This window comes from Entelurus aequoreus, linkage group LG06 (assembly GCF_033978785.1).
Source record: "Entelurus aequoreus isolate RoL-2023_Sb linkage group LG06, RoL_Eaeq_v1.1, whole genome shotgun sequence".
Lineage (NCBI taxonomy): Eukaryota > Metazoa > Chordata > Actinopteri > Syngnathiformes > Syngnathidae > Entelurus > Entelurus aequoreus.
This window is the reverse complement of record NC_084736.1, coordinates 81,682,850-81,701,627: the sequence shown is the minus strand read 5'-3', so window position 1 is coordinate 81,701,627 and position 18,778 is coordinate 81,682,850. Positions and strand designations below refer to the sequence as shown.

At 37.5% G+C, this 18,778-nt stretch overlaps 1 protein-coding gene across 5 annotated transcripts in view; it reads left to right on the top strand.

Moving 5' to 3' along the window:
• The window catches only part of fbrsl1 (fibrosin-like 1), a 178,000-nt gene that overhangs the window by 133,609 nt on the left and 25,613 nt on the right, over positions 1-18,778 (top strand). For 3 of the 5 annotated variants that reach the window (XM_062051651.1, XM_062051650.1, XM_062051648.1), the window contains exons 5-8: positions 1,426-1,658; positions 6,608-6,661; positions 7,934-8,029; positions 14,531-14,602. In XM_062051651.1, the coding sequence (XP_061907635.1) occupies positions 1,426-1,658; positions 6,608-6,661; positions 7,934-8,029; positions 14,531-14,602 (455 nt within the window). Of the gene's footprint in view, positions 1-1,090; positions 1,252-1,425; positions 1,659-6,607; positions 6,662-7,933; positions 8,030-14,530; positions 14,603-18,778 lie in introns of all 5 variants that reach the window. The other 2 variants (XM_062051649.1, XM_062051652.1) reach the window with 2 other exon arrangements.

Below are 18,778 nucleotides of genomic sequence, written 5' to 3'. Positions count from 1 at the left end.
TTCACTGGCTACTTGACGCGCATACGTCATCATCCAAAGGCGTTTTCGACCGGAAGTTTAGCGGGAAATTTAAAATTGCACTTTATAAGTTAACCGTATTGGCATGTGTTGCAATGTTAAGATTCCATCATTGATATATAAACTATCAGACTGCGTGGTCGCTAGTAGTGGCTTTCAGTAGACCTTTAATATGTCTAGGGCTGCAACAACTAATCGATTAAAATCGATTACAAAAATAGTTGCCGATTAATTTAGTTATCGATTCGTTGGAGCTATGCGCATGCGCAGAAGCTTTTTTTTTTTTTTTTTTTTTTTTTTTAATTTTTTTTTTTTTCTTTTTTAAATAAACCTTTATTTATAAACTGCAACATGTACAAACAGCTGAGAAACAATAATCAAAATAAGTATGGTGCCAGTATGCTGTTTTTTTTCCCAATAAAATACTGGAAAGGATAGAAATGTAGTTTGTCTCTTTTATCCGATTATTAATCGATTAATCGAAGTAATAATCGACAGATTAATCGATTATCAAATTAATCGTTAGTTGCAGCCCTAAATATGTCCGTGTGGAAACTCGTTCGGTACACCTCCGAACCGAACCGAAACCCTCGTAGCGAAACGGTTCAATACAGATCCGCGTACCGTTACACCCCTACTTAACACACGCACACACCCAGAAAAAAAGGTAAGTTGTTCTCACTCCATGTTAGACATGTAGATGATGTATCTTTCTAAAAAAGTCCTTTTATAGATTACTGGTTAAAAAGTGATAGTGTGGATGGAAGTAGAGCAGTAACTAACAAAAATGGACGAACATCAAAGCTGGAGGCGAGCAGAATTGAAGAACGCTGCACTGAATCAGCAACCTAATGACTCCCCAGCAACCAGCAATGTTTATTATTGCCTATAATTGGTGGCTTGTTACTATATCCTCAGAAGTTGTACATCAAAAGCGATGTGTGTAGCAGAAGAAGAAAAGAAGCTGTCTCCAGCAACGATGCTTTCCTCCAAAATACCTGCATTCTAATGCAAGGCACGTGTGTGTGTGTGTTTTCTGCTGGGATGACTCTTGGTTCTCTCCTGTCTTTAGATACCAGTCTGTTGATATCATTCAACCAACCAATCATGTATTGCCAGCCTCATTCGGGGATTCTGATTGGCACATTGTCACAGGCAACTCTCTTGCCGCCACCTATGAGTCCCCACGTAGAAAACCCTCACAGCATGAGCTGGAGAAACAGAGAATGCCAGGTGACTATTTTCTTTCTCTTCTACCCTTGTTGAAGACTGACTGGGCGTCCGTGCCTTTTTTTTTTTCTTGTGTTTCCACCTTTCCACTTTCCCTCTCCCAACCCTCTTTTTTCTTTTCCTTTTTTTTTTGGTTTTGTTTTTTGGTTTTGTTTTCCTCGCTCTCCTTTCTTGCAGAGCATGACCTCCTAAGGCAGGAGCTGAACAACCGTTTCCTGGTTCAGAGTTCAGAGCGGGGCCGGGGGCCGCCCGCCTCGCCGCTGGCCCCCGTGTCGCTCCTGAGGGCTGAGTTTCACCAACACCAGCACATGCACCAGCACCAACACACCCACCAGCACACCTTTACGCCCTTCCCCGCCGGTCTGCCCCCGCCCACCGCACCTCCCGTGGTGCGTACCCAGGCCAGAAATGTGAGGATAAGTAAAAAAAAATAAATACAATTAAAATTAAATCTAGTCATTTCCCTTGCCACTCGTCCAAATCTCCCCTGTGTTTCTTTACCCTCAAATTATCCAAAATGTCCCCACTTTGTACGAACACTTCCCCACTAGGGCTGCAACAACTAATCGATTAAATCGATTAAAATCGATTATTAAAATAGTTGCCGATTAATTTAGTCATCGATTATTTATTTTTTTAATTATTTTTTTTTAATCTTTTTTTTTTTTTTTTTTTTTTTAAACCTTTTTATTTATAAACTGCAACATTTACAAACAGCTGAGAAACAATAATCAAAATAAGTATGGTGCCAGTATGCTGTTTTTTCCCAATAAAATACTGGATAGGATAGAAATGTAGTTTGTCTCTTTTATCCGATTATTAATCGATTAATCGAAGTAATAATCGACGGATTTTTTTTTTTAACTAAACCTTTTTATTTATAAACTGCAACATTTACAAACAGCTGAGAAACAATAATCAAAATAAGTATGGTGCCAGTATGCCGTTTTTTCCCAATAAAATACTGGATAGGATAGAAATGTAGTTTGTCTCTTTTATCCGATTATTAATCGATTAATCGAAGTAATAATCGACGGATTAATCGATTATCAAATTAATCGTTAGTTGCAGCCCTATTCCCCACAAAACTGATTATTTAGAAAATGGATTAATATTATTATTAAGTAAATGGGTTGTACTTGTGTGGCGCTTTTCTACCTTTTTCAAGGAACTCAAAGTATTTCCACATTCACCCATTCACACACACATTCACACACTGATGGCAAGGCCCTAGCCACCATCAGGAGCAAGGGTGAAGTGTGAGGATAAGTAAAAAAAAAAAAAAAATTTAATAAAATCTAGTAATTTCCCTTGCCACTCGTCCAAATCTCCTCCTCAATCGACTCCCCCCACCCCTGTGTTTATTTACCCTCGATTTATCCAAAATGTCCCCACAAAAAGTACTGATCATGTAGAAAATTGATTAATATTATTATTAAGTAAATGGGTTGTACTTGCTGCGATGAGGTGGCGACTTGTCCAGGGTGTACCCCGCCTTCCGCCCGAATGCAGCTGAGATAGGCTCCGGCACCCCCCGCCGCCCCAAAAGGGACAAGCGGTAGAAAATGGATGGATGGATGGATGGGTTGTACCTGTACAGCGCTTTTCTACCTTTTTTTAAGGAACTCAAAGCGCTTCGACACTATTTCCACATTCACACACTGCAAGGCCCGAACCAGGACCCATCAGGAGCAAGGGTGAAATGTCTTGCTCAAGGACACGACGGACGTAACTAGGATGGTAGAAGGTGGGGAGTGAACCAGTAACCCTCAGTTCCGCTGGCACGGCCACTCTCCCAACTTCGCCACGCCGTCCCCTAAGTGTTCCCCCCCCTCCCCCGCAACCCCTAAAGGGACAAGCGGTAGAAAATGGATGAATTATTATGAAGTGTATTAGACTCAGTCAAATACACTGGCTTCCACTGTCCCTGACCTAATACACACACTCATTTAAAGTTAAAGTTAAAGTACTGGTGAAATTTGTACTCTGCATTTGACCCTTCCCCTTGTTCACCCCCTGGGAGGTGAGGGGAGCAGTGGGCAGCAGCAGTGCCGCGCCCGGGAATCATTTTTTGGTGATTTAACCCCCAATTCCAACCCTTGAGTGCCAAGCAGTGGGTCCCATTTTTTATAGTCTTTGGTATGACTCGGCCGGGGTTTGAACTCACAACCTACCCATCTCTAATAAGCATGTCAAACATGTCTTATTCACATTATTCCATATTTTTGAGGGGTCAGGAAATCATCTTAAAGATAGTACACAATGGAGAGATGATGTTAAATGTCATTTGCCTGTTCAAAACGAGGACCCCCCAAAGTTCATAGGACGCGATCATCGCAGACGAGAGACCCAATACCTGTGTCTGTGCCATTTTTCCAAGCCCTTTGTGGGGGAGGGCCAATTATCTGCATTTCCCAGATTAGTACCCGAGGAAAAAAAAGTATATGACTAATCGTTCATCATTTCCAACGTGCGGCAAGTCAGGCGAGAATCACAATTTCGAGTCTAATAGATGTCATCCATCATCGCCCGACCTCTGATTAAGAGCTGCTGGTCCCATTAGGCCCCAACTTTTTAAAATTGCCCCCATCCTGTAGCTCAGAAATCAAAGCTCTGGCATGGTCTCAGATAAGTACTGAGAATGCTCAAGAGTCAACAGAACATGCTCTTATCAGGTTTAGTTTGATTGTGACATGGCGGCACCACACAGTTGCGTACAATCTTTACTCTCATGAGGCGACACGAGATCACGCCTCACTCGTTCTCCTTCCATTGTCATCTACTGCTGGGACTTTGTTGTCTTTTTATTCGACTGCAACGACTTGTTTTTCCTGACCCCAAACTGTTAGTCGCGGTCTTGTTCTGTTCTTCAAACGCATGCTTCGAGAAGCAGGATTAATGAATGAATGATGTCGTAGTTGTTTTTGCTGTTCTGTCATGAAAAGCCACATGTATAACCACACTTTCTCCTCCAGTTGGCGCTTGTGTCATTTCAGCCATGTGACATGGGAGTAAATCATGGAATGAAGAGTATTTGTGTATTGTTCGATGCCCTCGTCAAGCAGCTGGCTTACCCGAATGGCAGCGCTCTTGTCGCTTGCCCCCCTGCCACAAGGGGTGGGTAGGGAATATCTTTTAAAAAGAATGAAAGATTAAGCTTTAATCAGACAAAGCTGTTTACTATAAAACCGTGTCAGGCACCATGAATTACAGTGCCAAATTTCCCTCTCTCTCTCTCCCTTTACAAGGCCATAAAGCGACAAGACTTCCCTTTCCCGGTGTCAGAAAATTAAACAGGCCGGTCCTTCCTAAATGCAGAAGAGGCCTTTAAAGAGCTCGGAAGTTGGCTCCACATCTCCTCTCATTTTTAAAATTAAATCTAGTCATTTCCCTTGCCACTCGTCCAAATCTCCCTTGTGTTTCTTTTTTTTTTCTTTTTTTTTTTATTCATTTTTTTTTTTTTTTTTTTTTTTAAATTATCCAAAACGTCCCCACTTTGTACGAACACTTCCCCACTAGGGCTGCAACAACTAATCGATTAAATCGATTAAAATCGATTATTAAAATAGTTGCCGATTAATTTAGTCATCGATTTTTTATTTTTTTATTTTTTTATTTATTTTTTTTTAAATTATCCAAAACGTCCCCACTTTGTACGAACACTTCCCCACTAGGGCTGCAACAACTAATCGATTAAATCGATTAAAATCGATTATTAATATAGTTGCCGATTAATTTAGTCATCGATTTTTTTTTTTTTTTTTTTTTTTTTTTTAATCTTTTTTTTTTTTTTTTTTTTTTTTTTTTTTTTACTAAACCTTTTTATTTATAAACTGCAACATTTACAAACAGCTGAGAAACAATAATCAAAATAAGCATGGTGCCAGTATGCTGTTTTTTTCCAATAAAATACTGGATAGGATAGAAATGTAGTTTGTCTCTTTTATCCGATTATTAATCGATTAATCGAAGTAATAATCGACAGATTAATCGATTATCAAATGAATCGTTAGTTGCAGCCCTATTCCCCACAAAACTGATTATTTAGAAAATGGATGAATATTATTATTAAGTAAATGGGTTGTACTTGTATGGCGCTTTTCTACCTTTTTCAAGGTACTCAAAGCGCTTTGACACTATTTCCACATTCACCCATTCACACACTGATGTGTGTAGGGCGTCTGTCTTTGATTGAAGTCCGTCAGAACCCGGGGAACGGCCATTTTGCGTGCAGTTGCGAAAGTCCCTGTTACGCCAGAGAGTCCAAACTCTTAGCCAACCTTCAAACCCTCTCACTGCAAAACCACCCTGTGTGACAGCAACATGTATTCAGACACACTCTGCTTTATGTGAACTGAAATATGTCCGTGCCAGCCAGAGAGTTTATAAAAACACTCGCTAAAAGTACCTGCAAATGGTTTGTGTATTTGTGTAGGGGAATTGGTTACTGTCACTTGTAATTAGTTTCCAAATAGAGAGCCTGTATTGGCCGGAGTAACAGATTTACAATGCGGTCCATTCATGTGCGGGACAAAGTTATCCCTGTCTTCTCTACTTCCAGGCTGCCTTGATGGGATCCTCATGTGCTCTGGGCATGATCAAAACATTTTTCGTTTGAAGGATACAGTTGTTAAACGGCAAATTATCAACTCTGCTAGACTCGAGCTCTCCCACTAAAAAGATTTCGCCACGTCAATTTAGCATTTCTAGAGGCTGTGTGGTTTTTTTCTCTCCGAGGTATCAGTTACACGCCGAGCCGTCCTGAAAGAGCTCCGAACCATTACTAATATCGTCTGTTCCACTCACAATAAATCCGTAAGAGCAGACAAAAGCCTGCTTATATTTTCCAAAACGTTTATACACAAACAGTGGACTTGTCTCTGGCTTAAAATGGCTTTCAAAGTGTAGGTTTCTGCCATCCAAAACAAACGCTGTGTGTCTTATTGGGGCCTGTTTTTAAAAAAAAAAGCCATAGTCAAAAACGATTAGTTTCACATTTCAATAAAATGTCCAATGAATAGAAGCAACATGGCTGGTTTTACGGTGATAGCAGTTCCAAGTCGGGGGGCCCGCATGCCCGACCGAGCCTTGTACGCTTGCTCGGAAAATCTGCGCTCTTCTTGGCACTCATTTTTTACTGCCGATTTGGCCAATGCGGTCTAAACAAACCGATGACTGATGAAAGCCAGCTGCTTCACCCCAGGGCTTATTAATCCTGCTTTTATTACTGTTATGCAGATGTTGATCATATGTCTTGTTTTCTTTCCCTTCTAATAACAAGATGTGAGGGTTGAAGAAGTGTGTTGAATTGAGTTGTGATCACTTCTAATTGAAATGTTTTCTGTTTCATCTCTTCCAGTTCGACAAATACACTCCCAAACTCGACAATCCGTTCATCAGACATCATTCAAATGTAAGTTTATGCTCGCCGTTCTCATGTACAAACCCCGTTTCCATACGAGTTGGGAAATTGTGTTGCTCAAAGGTTTGGGGTCACCCAAACAATTTTGTGTTTGAGCCTTCATTTCTAAGAACAAGAATAGACTGTCGAGTTTCAGATGAAAGTTCTCTTTTTCTAGGCCATTTCGAGCGTTTCATTGACCCCACAAATGTGATGCTCCAGAAACTCAATCTTGTCAAAGGAAGGTTGAGTTTTGTAGCTTCTGTAACGAGCTAAAGTGTTTTCGGATGTGTGAACATGATTGCACAAGGGTTTTCTAATCATCAATTAGCCTTCTGAGCCAATGAGCAAACACATTGTACCATTAGAACACTGGAGTGATAGTTGCTGGAAATGGGCCTCTATACACCTATGTAGATATTGCACCAAAAAGCAGACATTTGCAGCTAGAATAGTCATTTACCACATTAGCAATGTATAGAGTGTATTTCTTTCAAGTTAAGACTAGTTTAAATTATGATGTCCGATAATGGCTTTTTGCCGATATCCGATATGCCGATATTGTCCAGCTCTTTAATTACCGATACCGATATCAACCGATATATACAGTCGTGGAATTAACACATTATTATGCCTAATTTGGACAACCAGGTATGGTGAAGATAAGGTACTTTTTAAAAAAAAATGAATCAAATAAAATAAGATAAATAAATTAAAAACATTTTCTTGAATAAAAAAGAAAGTAAAACAATATAAAAACAGTTACATAGAAACTAGTAATTAATGAAAATGAGTAAAATTAACTGTTAAAGGTTAGTACTATTAGTGGAGCAGCAGCACGCACAATCATATGTGCTTACGGACTGTATCCCTTGCAGACTGTATTGATATATATTGATATATAATGTAGGAAGCAGAATATTAATAACAGAAAGAAACAACCCTTTTGTGTGAATGAGTGTAAATGGGGGAGGGAGGTTTTTTGGGTTGGTGCACTAATTGTAAGTGTATCTTGTGTTTTTTATGTGGATTTAATTAAAAATAACAAAAAAAAACGATACTGATAATAAAAAAAACGATACCGATAATTTCCGATATTACATTTTAACGCATTTATCGGACATCTCTAGTTAACACCATTCCCCAACTCATATGGAAACGGGGTTGGTATGATCATTGTTTGACCTATTTTAATGTTGTCTTCAGAGCATCTGGTTATGTGTGTACATATGCTCGGTACATCTGATTTTATCAAAGGTTTTTCTCCCTCCTTTTTCTCCTCAGTTCTTCCCCTCCTACCCCCCTACCATGCCAGGCATGCCCCCACTGCTCCCACACTCAGGACCCTTCAGCTCACTGCAAGGAGCCTTCCAGCCCAAGGTCAGCTCCTACATTCCAATCCTCAAGTTATATGGAAGCATTGGGCTGAATAAACACACACTCACCTGTTTTCCTCACATCCGCCACAACGTATGGTACACCAGCATGTATGGTACACCAGCATGTATGGTACACCAGCACGTATGGTACACCAGCATGTATGGTACACCAGCATGTATGATACACCAGCATGTATGGTACACCAGCATGTATGGTACACCAGCATGTATGGTACACCAGCATGTATGGTACACTAGCATGTATGGTACACCAGCATGTATGGCACACCAGCATGTATGGTACACCAGCATGTATGGTACACCAGCATGTATGGTACACCAGCACGTATGGTACACCAACATGTATGGTACACCAGCATGTATGGTACACCAGCATGTATGGTACACCAGCACATATGGTACACCAGCATGTATGGTACACCAGAATGTATGGTACACCAGCACGTATGGTACACCAGCATGTATGGTACACCAGCACGTATGGTACACCAGCATGTATGGTACACCAGCATGTATGGCACACCAGCATGTATGGCACACCAGCATGTATGGTACACCAGCACGTATGGTACACCAGCATGTATGGTACACCAGCATGTATGGTACACCAGCATGTATGGTACACCAGCACGTATGGTACACCAGCATGTATGGTACACCAGCATGTATGGTACACCAGCACGTATGGTACACCAGCATGTATGGTACACCAGCACGTATGGTACACCATCATGTATGGTACACCAGCATGTATGGTACACCAGCATGTATGGTACACCAGCATGTATGGTACACCAGCACGTATGGTACACCAGCATGTATGGTACACCAGCAGGTATGGTACACCAGCATGTATGGTACACCAGCATGTATGGTACACCAGCATGTATGGTACACCAGCATGTATGCCTCGGTGTCACTTCTTTGTTTACATTGACAGAGATGTGGGTATGTGATAATCATCTCTGATCTTTTTTAATCTACAAACAAAAACCACTTGTATATGCTATGCTTCACATCCGGTCTAATCAACAAAACACTGTCTTATAATACGATCATGCTATTGTGTTAGTCTGTGATATTTCTACCGACATTTTCTGGCAGATTGAAATAAAGTGCGTTGTAATGGCATATAAGGAACTTCGTCTTCGCTACCACTGAGACTAGGTTTAATACTGCAGGCATGCACTGCCCTCTGCAGTCCAAATCGGGTAATTACAGTTCTAACCATCGCTATGGTATAGTCTTCCATAACCTGTCCTGATTGATAGTCCGCACCTACAGAACGTTTAACAGGCTGAATATTATATTTTGTGTAAAGTACAGAATATCACAAACATATATTTAGGTAGAAAAAATATGTCGCCCAACATCTTTGGCAATCAAAGCATGATCGTAACAATCCACATTTTGTCTTTTTAATGCGTGAAACTGCTATCGAAACATGGAAGTGTAGCTCCTCTCTTCTGTATGCAAGTGCTCCTAGAGCAGGTATACAAATTCTGTCAAGACACCAACGCACTGACGCAGAAAATATATTTATATTCACACACATATATATATATATATATATATATATATATATATATATATATATATATATATATATATATATATATATATATATATATATATATATATATATATATATATATATATATATATATATACATACATGAATACATGTATGTATATATGTATGTGTATACATACATGAATACATGTATGTATATATGTATGTGTATACATACATGAATACATGTATGTATATATGTATGTGTATACATATACATATGTGTATATATATTTATATATATATATATTGTATATATACATACATGTATACATGTATGTATATACATGTATGTATACATGTATGTATACATATACATATGTGTGTTTATATATATATATATATATATATATATATATATATATATATATATATATATATATATGTATATGTATATATATATATATATATATATATATATATATATATATATATATATATATATATATATATATATATATATATGTATATATTATATTAGGGCTGCAACTAACAACTAATTTGATAATCGATTAATCTGTCGATTATTAATTCGAATAATCGATTAGTAATCGGATAAAAAAGACAAACTACATTTCTATCCTTTCCAGTATTTTATCGAAGAAAAAAAAGCATACTGGCACCATATTTATTTTAATTATTGTTTTTTCAGCTGTTTGTAAATGTTGCATTTTATAAATAAAGGTTTATAAAAAACAAAATAAAAAATAAAATAAATAAAGTAGCCTCTGCGCATGCGCATAGCATAGATCCAACGAATCGATGACTAAATTAATCGCTAACTATTTTTATAATCAATTTTAATCGATTAGTTGTTGCAGCCCTAATATATATATATATATATTAAATTAATCGCTAACTATTTTTATAATCGATTTTAATCGATTAGTTGTTTTGCTGCCAACAACTAATCGATTAAATCGATTAAAATCGATTATAAAAATAGTTGCCGATTAATTTAGTCATCGATTCGTTGGATCTATGCTATGCGCATGCGCAGAGGCTTTTAAAAAAAATATTATTATTATTTTATTTTTTTTAAATAAACCTTTATTTATAAACTGCAACATGTACAAACAGCTGAGAAACAATAATCAAAATAAGTATGGTGCCAGTATGCTGTTTTTTTTCAATAAAATACTGGAAAGGATAGAAATGTAGTTTGTCTCTTTTATCCGATTATTAATCGATTAATCGAAGTAATAATCGACAGATTAATCGATTATCAATCAATCAATGTTTATTTATATAGCCCTAAATCACAGGTGTCTCAAAGGGCTGTACAAGCCACAACGACATCCTCGGTACAGAGCCCACATACGGGCAAGGAAAAACTCACCCCAGTGGGACGTCGGTGAATGACTATGAGAAACCTTGGAGAGGACCGCATATGTGGGTAACCCCCCCCCTCTTAATCGTTAGTTGCAGCCCTAATACATATATATATATATATATATATATATATATATATATATATATATATATATATATATATATATATATATATATATATATATATATATATATATATATATATATATATATATATATATATATATATATACCAGCTGCACTTGGGACAAGTCGCCACTTCATATATATACAGATAAATTAATGATAAAAAATAAATATATATATATGTTTCTTAAATAAGCTGTCAATACAATTCAAGTGCTAAAGAAAATACATCTACCCTACTTTAATCATAACGTTTGTGCTTAAGAAACCTCTCTGACTTTAGCGCCAGACATCTTCAGTTTGTTTGATATTGTTTTTACTGCCGCGAGTGGTGGAAAAGTGTATTACAACGGAGTACCGCTGCGACCCATGTGCGCTCGTGGCCCAACATTGGGCCCTACGGTTAAGAAACACTGATTCGCATCACCTTTTTAGCGGAGAGGCTCAAAATATTTGTATCCTCAAATATACATTTTCAGTCATTTTCTCCGTACGGGCGGTATAGCTCGGTTGGTAGAGTGGCCGGGTTCCAGGTTCGATCCCCGCTTCCGCCATCCTAGTCACTGCCGTTGTGTCCTTGGGCAAGACACTTTACCCACCTGCTCCCAGTGCCACCCACACTGGTGTAACTTAGATATTGGGTTTCACTATGTAAAAGCGCTTTGAGTCCCTAGAGAAAAGCGCTATATAAATGTAATTCACTTCATGAGATTTTGCAGGTCTATCAAATGTTGTGGCCAGTGAGTGTGTACATATAATCCCACAAAACCAAAAACAGCACAACTATCTGTGTTAGTATACACCATCATTGATACAGTAAACATGTTATTATGCTGCATGAAACGGTTTAAATCACATGTTTGATGTTTTGTGCGCCGGCTGTCATTGGCACGCCTGCCTCTCACTTTATGTTTCCCATAAACTGCCAAGATACCTGTGGCGGCGGGGGCGTGGCTATGGGCGTGGTCACCATGACATCATCGAGTAATTTGCACAATTTACTACAATGATATGATTTTCTCTGAAAAGGTTCAAAAAATGTATACTTACTAATTAATAATAACCGTTTTGTTTTAAACGTCCATCCATCCATCCATTTTACAATATAATTACAACACTTTATGTACATATTTATATACAGATTTGAACAATAAGTTATTCACCGACATATATTTATTAATTGTGGTTCTTACAAAAAATATATCTTATAAAAATATAAAAGCTAAAATGTCTCTTAAAGCTCTGCCCCTTTAATTAGTGCATACTAAATCATTTCACTTTAGCCTACTACTACAACCATATTATTTACCAGCAACATAAAGTGAAACAGAGGCAGAGGTGTCCTGCCACAGTCAGTAACAAATAAACATAAAACAGTAGTGGTGGTAGATAGACACAAAGCTTCATCAAACATCTGATCCACTGAACAAAGAGCTCCAAAAATCTTGATCCTACACTTCTCTTTTGTAAAGTAAATCTGAACGGCCGATACGGGCATCTACATCAACTATATGATTTGCCTGAGAAGCTGGACAGGACAAAAAAATAAATACAATTCTTTTGTGGCGGGCCGCCACAAATAAATGAATGTGTGGGAAACACTGCTGTATCTCATACACACAAGTGTGATTTACTTGTAAGAGTTCAGTCTCCACTTACTGTAACACCCTCATATTTAAATGAGTTGTATGCAATGAGAAACCAGAATTGTCTCAGTATGAAACAGAGTCAGAGCTGTGTGTTCACCTAAGTTGTGACAGAAAACAGCTGACAGCATTAGATAACATCTGTCGGTTCAGGCGACAAATGCCTCTAAGGGCCTGCAAGATGTGGGGAGGAGGGTGTGGTCGTGTCTGGCAGACGCCCGGCGGCTCTGACCTGGTGTGACCACCAATCAAAGCTGGTCTAAATCCCCTGGCCTTATTCCCGATGGGCTCCGTCCGTCATGGAGAAGCATATTTGTCAAAGGCCTCGCCAGATGGTTCGAAATCCTCTGCAAAGTATTTTGGGAAAGAGTCTTGGGGGGGTGAGAACTGATGACTTAGGGTATTTTCGCATCCGTGATTTAAGGATGGGTTAATAGAGCTGATCCAGGCATTCTGAGATGAGCGAGATCAGAGACGTTAGTCTGGTGCAGTTCTATGGAGCAGTAGGACCTAAGGATGACTGAGCTAAAAATGCTACTGAGGAGGGTTGAAGTGGCTGGAGGATCTCAGAATCAGAATCCGAATAGTTTTTATTGCCATTGTTTGAGAACGGGTTCACAAACTAGGAATTTTACTTGGTGCAACGTGAAACACATATAACACAGAATAGGTAATAACATGAGCTGTAACTGAGCTACCAGGGGCCGTACTTATCAAGCTTCTTAGAATTACTCCTAAGAAGTCTGCTAAGAGTTGACTTAAGAGTAAATAAATTATTCGCTGAAAGCTGCACTTAAAAGTTAGTTATCAAGCGTCTTACTCACACTTTCAGCGAAGTGTAGGACTGAATCTTAAGTGTCACACTCAGAGCTGAATTACGACATTACTATGTGCCGTAAACGGAATTTTAGGTGACGTCATTTCTGTGTCCATAGAAATGACCAATCACGGAAGGGAATCCGTTGTCTAAGAATAAAGAAATATCTTGGAAATATTTAAGTGGACAATGGGAGTGTACATTTTGACAATAAACTACAAAATAATACAAAACAAACTAGTCCCCGCCGGCACTCACGCTACCGCCCCCTCTCTTCTGTCGCCCACACACTCACTGACGTCACTCACCTCACATGCTGTCACCTATTAAAGGGCCACACACACACACACATACGCTACTCTCATAACATTTTCTTTCCAATTCATTAATTAGGCAACTAATTTGAAACTGTTGTGGGTGGCTCTATATATACTAGCCCACTGCAGCCACATGCAGAAATCAACATGGAATCGAAAAGTATTAAATCTGTGACAAAAATAATACCCGCTCTGTCTAAACGATACCGTTTGATCAGCTGCTCGTCATCAAACAAACCCGCTCCCTGGATGTTCGCGCACGTCTCTCTCGCCTCAGTGCCATCCCCTGCTGGCAACTCCTAACCACTTAAGACACCTCTGAAGGTCTCTTAAATATCGTGGAGAGTAGGAGTGATTCTTAGACTTAAGAACGTTGATAAAAAGCTTTTATTCTTAAGTTTGAGAGTAGGACAAAATTTCGCAAATTCTCAGGATTTAAGTGTAAAATGGCACTCTAAGAAGCTTGATAAGTACGGCCCCTGGTCTCCTGCCCGAGGGGAGAGGGGAGAATAGTTTAAGAATTGATGACAATTTTCTAAACATTGCCGTTGACTGGTAAGCTGACACATGCACGTTGTACTATTTGAAGACCTGACAGGGTATACAGTGAAACATTATCATTTTTAGGTCACTTACACTGATCAATTTATATGTGACCTGTCCCTCTCAGGCATCCAATCCCATTGACGTCGGATCACGGCCCGGAGCGGTGCCTCACACCCTCCTTCAGAAGGATCCTCGAGTAAGTCACCCAAGATGGATACTAGATAGGTCTTGAAATGCACGTGTCCATCTGTGTTGGCCATGCGATGAGGTGGCGACTTGCCCACGGTGTACCCCTGCCTTCTGTCCGAGTGCAGCCGGGATACTCCAAAAGGGACAAGCGGTAGAAAATGAATGGATGGATGTGTGTCTGAGACGGGTATGGATGCAAGGACAAGTGTTTTTACTTTGAAATGAAAGGACATAGCCACATGAAAGTAACATTAATGGTTCTTACCTGACAAGCAAGGACACAAATTTTGGGAATCTTCTTAACTCAAATATCTTATATATATCTAGTATATATTTGGGTTTACATTTTGGGGTGTCCCGATCCGATATTCATATCGGTCCACTTGCACAAAACAAATATTGAATGATATTGGCTTGCATCTAAGACAGTGGTTCTTAACCTGGGTTCGATGGAACCCTAGGGGTTCGGTGAGTCGGGCTCAGGGGTTCGGCGGAGGTCGAGACACACCCGACTCATCGTGTAAATACAAACTTCTCCCTATCGGCGTATTACGGATACGGCAACAGCAGAAGTCAGACTGATTTGCAGGTGTGTCATTTGTTGTGAGTTTATGCACTGTGTTGGTTTTGTTGTTTGAACAAGGTGATGTTCATGCACGCTTCATTTTGTGCACCAGTAATAAAACATGGTAACACTTTAGTATGGGGAACATATTCACCATTAATTAGTTGCTTATTAACATGCAAATTAGTAAAATATTGGCTCTTAACTAGTCATTATTAAGTACTTATTAATGCCTTATTCGGCATGGCCTTATTATAACCCTAACTCTCTAACCCTGACCCTAACCCTCTAACCCTAACCAAATAACTCTAAATTAAGTCTTTGTTACTTAGATTATGTTCCCCTAGTGTCCAAATAACTCTTCATTAAGTCTTTGTTACTTAGAATATGTTCCCCTAGTGTCCAAATAACTCTAAATTAAGTCTTTGTTACTTAGAATATGTTCCCCTAGTGTCCAAATAACTCTTCATTAAGTCTTTGTTACTTAGAATATGTTCCTCTAGTGTCCAAAAAACTCTAAATTAAGTCTGTGTTACTTAGAATATGTTCCCCTAGTGTCCAAATAACTCTTCATTAAGTCTTTGTTACTTAGAATATGTTCCCCTAGTGTCCAAATAACTCTTCATTAAGTCTTTGTTTCTTAGAATATGTTCCCTTAGTGTCCAAATAACTCTAAATTAAGTCGTTGTTACTTAGAATATGTTCCCCTAGTGTCCAAATAACTCTTCATTAAGTCTTTGTTACTTAGAATATGTTCCCCTAGTATCCAAAAAACTCTAAATTAAGTCTGTGTTACTTAGAATATGTTCCCCTAGTGTCCAAAAAACTCTAAATGAAGTCTTTGTTACTTAGAATATGTTCCCCTAGTGTCCAAAAAAACTCTAAATTAAGTCTTTGTTACTTAGAATATGTTCCCCTAGTGTCCAAAGATCTCTAAATGAAGTCTGTGTTACTTACAATATGTTCCCCTAGTGTCCAAAAAACTCTAAATTAAGTCTGTGTTACTTATAATATGTTCCCCTAGTGTCCAAAAAACTCTAAATGAAGTCTTTGTTACTTAGAATATGTTCCCCTAGTGTCCAAATAACTCTAAATTAAATCTTTGTTACGTAGAATATGTTCCCCTAGTGTCCAAATAACTCTAAATTAAGTCTTTGTTACTTAGAATATGTTCCCCTAGTGTCCAAATAACTGTAATTTAAGTCTTTGTTACTTAGAATATGTTCCCCTAGTGTCCAAATAACTCTAAATTAAATCTTTGTTACGTAGAATATGTTCCCCTAGTGTCCAAATAACTCTAAATTAAGTCTTTGTTACTTAGAATATGTTCCCCTAGTGTCCAAATAACTCTAAATTAAGTCTTTGTTACTTAGAATATGTTCCCCTAGTGTCCAAATTACTCTAAATTAAGTCTTTATTACTTAGAATATGTTCCCCTAGTGTCCAAAAAACTCTAAATTAAGTCTGTGTTACTTAGAATATGTTCCCCTAGTGTCCAAATTACTCTAAATTAAGTCTTTATTACTTAGAATATGTTCCCCTAGTGTCCAAAAAACTCTAAATTAAGTCTGTGTTACTTAGAATATGTTCCCCTAGTGTCCAAAAAACTCTAAATTAAGTCTTTGTTACTTAGAATATGTTCCCCATACTAAAGTGTTACCAAAAACATATAACTTTGTCTTGAATTTGAAAAAAAACAATATTTTATTTTTCACTAAAGAAGGGTTGGGTGAATGCGCATATGAAACTGGTGGTGTTCGGTACCTCCAACAAGGTTAAGAACCACTGATCTAAGATCTCCAATATAACTTCCATTACACGCAGTTACAAGTGTTTACTTGTGCAAAGCTGCACAGTCAGTTAACATCTAAATGTCCTCCAATAAGCAAACAAGGTTGATCTTTTCTTGTATTTTAGATTTTTATACTATAGGCAACTAGGAGCTAGCAGCTAAGCACACAATCCATACATACTGTACGTAATAAGTGCCCTTAATTGAACAACAATGAAGTCTAAAACACCACATTTGTCAATAAAAACAAGTTTCAAATAATTATAGTAGCATAATACTTACATATACAAAGTCTCCAAGGCAGAAGTCCATTAAAAAGTTCTCACAATCAAACATGAGCGCATCGTTCGACTGTGTCATTGGAATAATGAATTATTAGGTGTTTCCAAAAACAAATTACCACTCAACTTCACTTTATTTAAAGACAGCATAAGTCCATTCCAGTTGGTGTTTTCGTACCTTTGTTCTCTGTTTGAGTCATTTCACCTGGTCAAACTTTGTCTAACGTGCCACACTATAATAATAAAAGTATGTGCTCTGCAATTCGTGCTGATATATCGTATTTTTCGGATTATAATTCGCTCCGGAGTATAAATCGCACCGGCCAAAAATGCATAATAAAGAAGTAAAAAAACATATATAAGTCGCATTTTTTGGGGTAAATGTATTTGATAAAAGCCAACACCAAGAATAGACATTTGAAAGGCAATTTAAAATAAATCAAGAATAGTGAACAACTGGCTGAATAAGTGTACGTTATATGAGGCATAAATAACGATAAGTATATGATTTCCTTTTCAGTGCCATTTTTGTTCTCAGTTTTTGTAAGTTACCGCCAATGTTGAAATGATACATTTTCATGGGTACGGAAGTAGTAGCAGGTAGCATCTTTTTTTTCACAATGCACTTCCCCCTTGTGTGTGTGACGATTGCTAATATACGCCTAGTCTCTTACGTGAATGAGATAAATAATATTATTTGATATTTAAATAAATAATATTATAAATATTATAAATAATATTATTTGATATTTGATTATTTGATATTTTATTTTTATATATTTTTAATTTTTTACTTTATTTATTTATTTTTTTATATTTTTTATTTTTATTTATTTTATTTGATTATTTGATATATTTTACGGTAATGTGTTAATAATTTCACACATAAATCGCTCCAGAGTATAAATCGCACCCCCGGCCAAACTATGAAAAAAAACTGCGATTTATAATCCGAAAAATACGGTAACAGAATAATATCGGTCTCGGACAATACTCAAGGCTGCTCCGATATATTGGTTTCGTATCGGAAGTAAAAAAAAAGTTGTATCTGGACACCTCTAATAACGGTGTGCCACCACAAAACATTTTCAATTTATGAATGTACAATAGTTTGTTTATTTTGTTGACCACTGACCAAAGAAAAAAAGAATAAAATAAAATAAAATAAACAAAACAAGTGTGATAAAGATCTCAGGAACAGTATGGTTTTTTTTGACAAAAATGTACTAAAGTGTTCTATTCCGCTCCTGCTAATGTTCAGTCTCTACTTGCTAGCTCACAGATACGTTTTCAGTGAAGAAAGCACTAAAAAACTGATCATTTATATTTAAAGCTAATGTAATGTAATTTACATACGATAAAAAAATTATTTCTACAGTCTATTATACAGCATTATTCACATGTGAATAACATAAATACAGTCTATTATACAGCATTATTCACATGTGAATAATATAAATACAGTCTATTATACAGCATTATTCACATGTGAGTAATATAAATACAGTCTATTATACAGCATTATTCACATGTGAATAATATAAA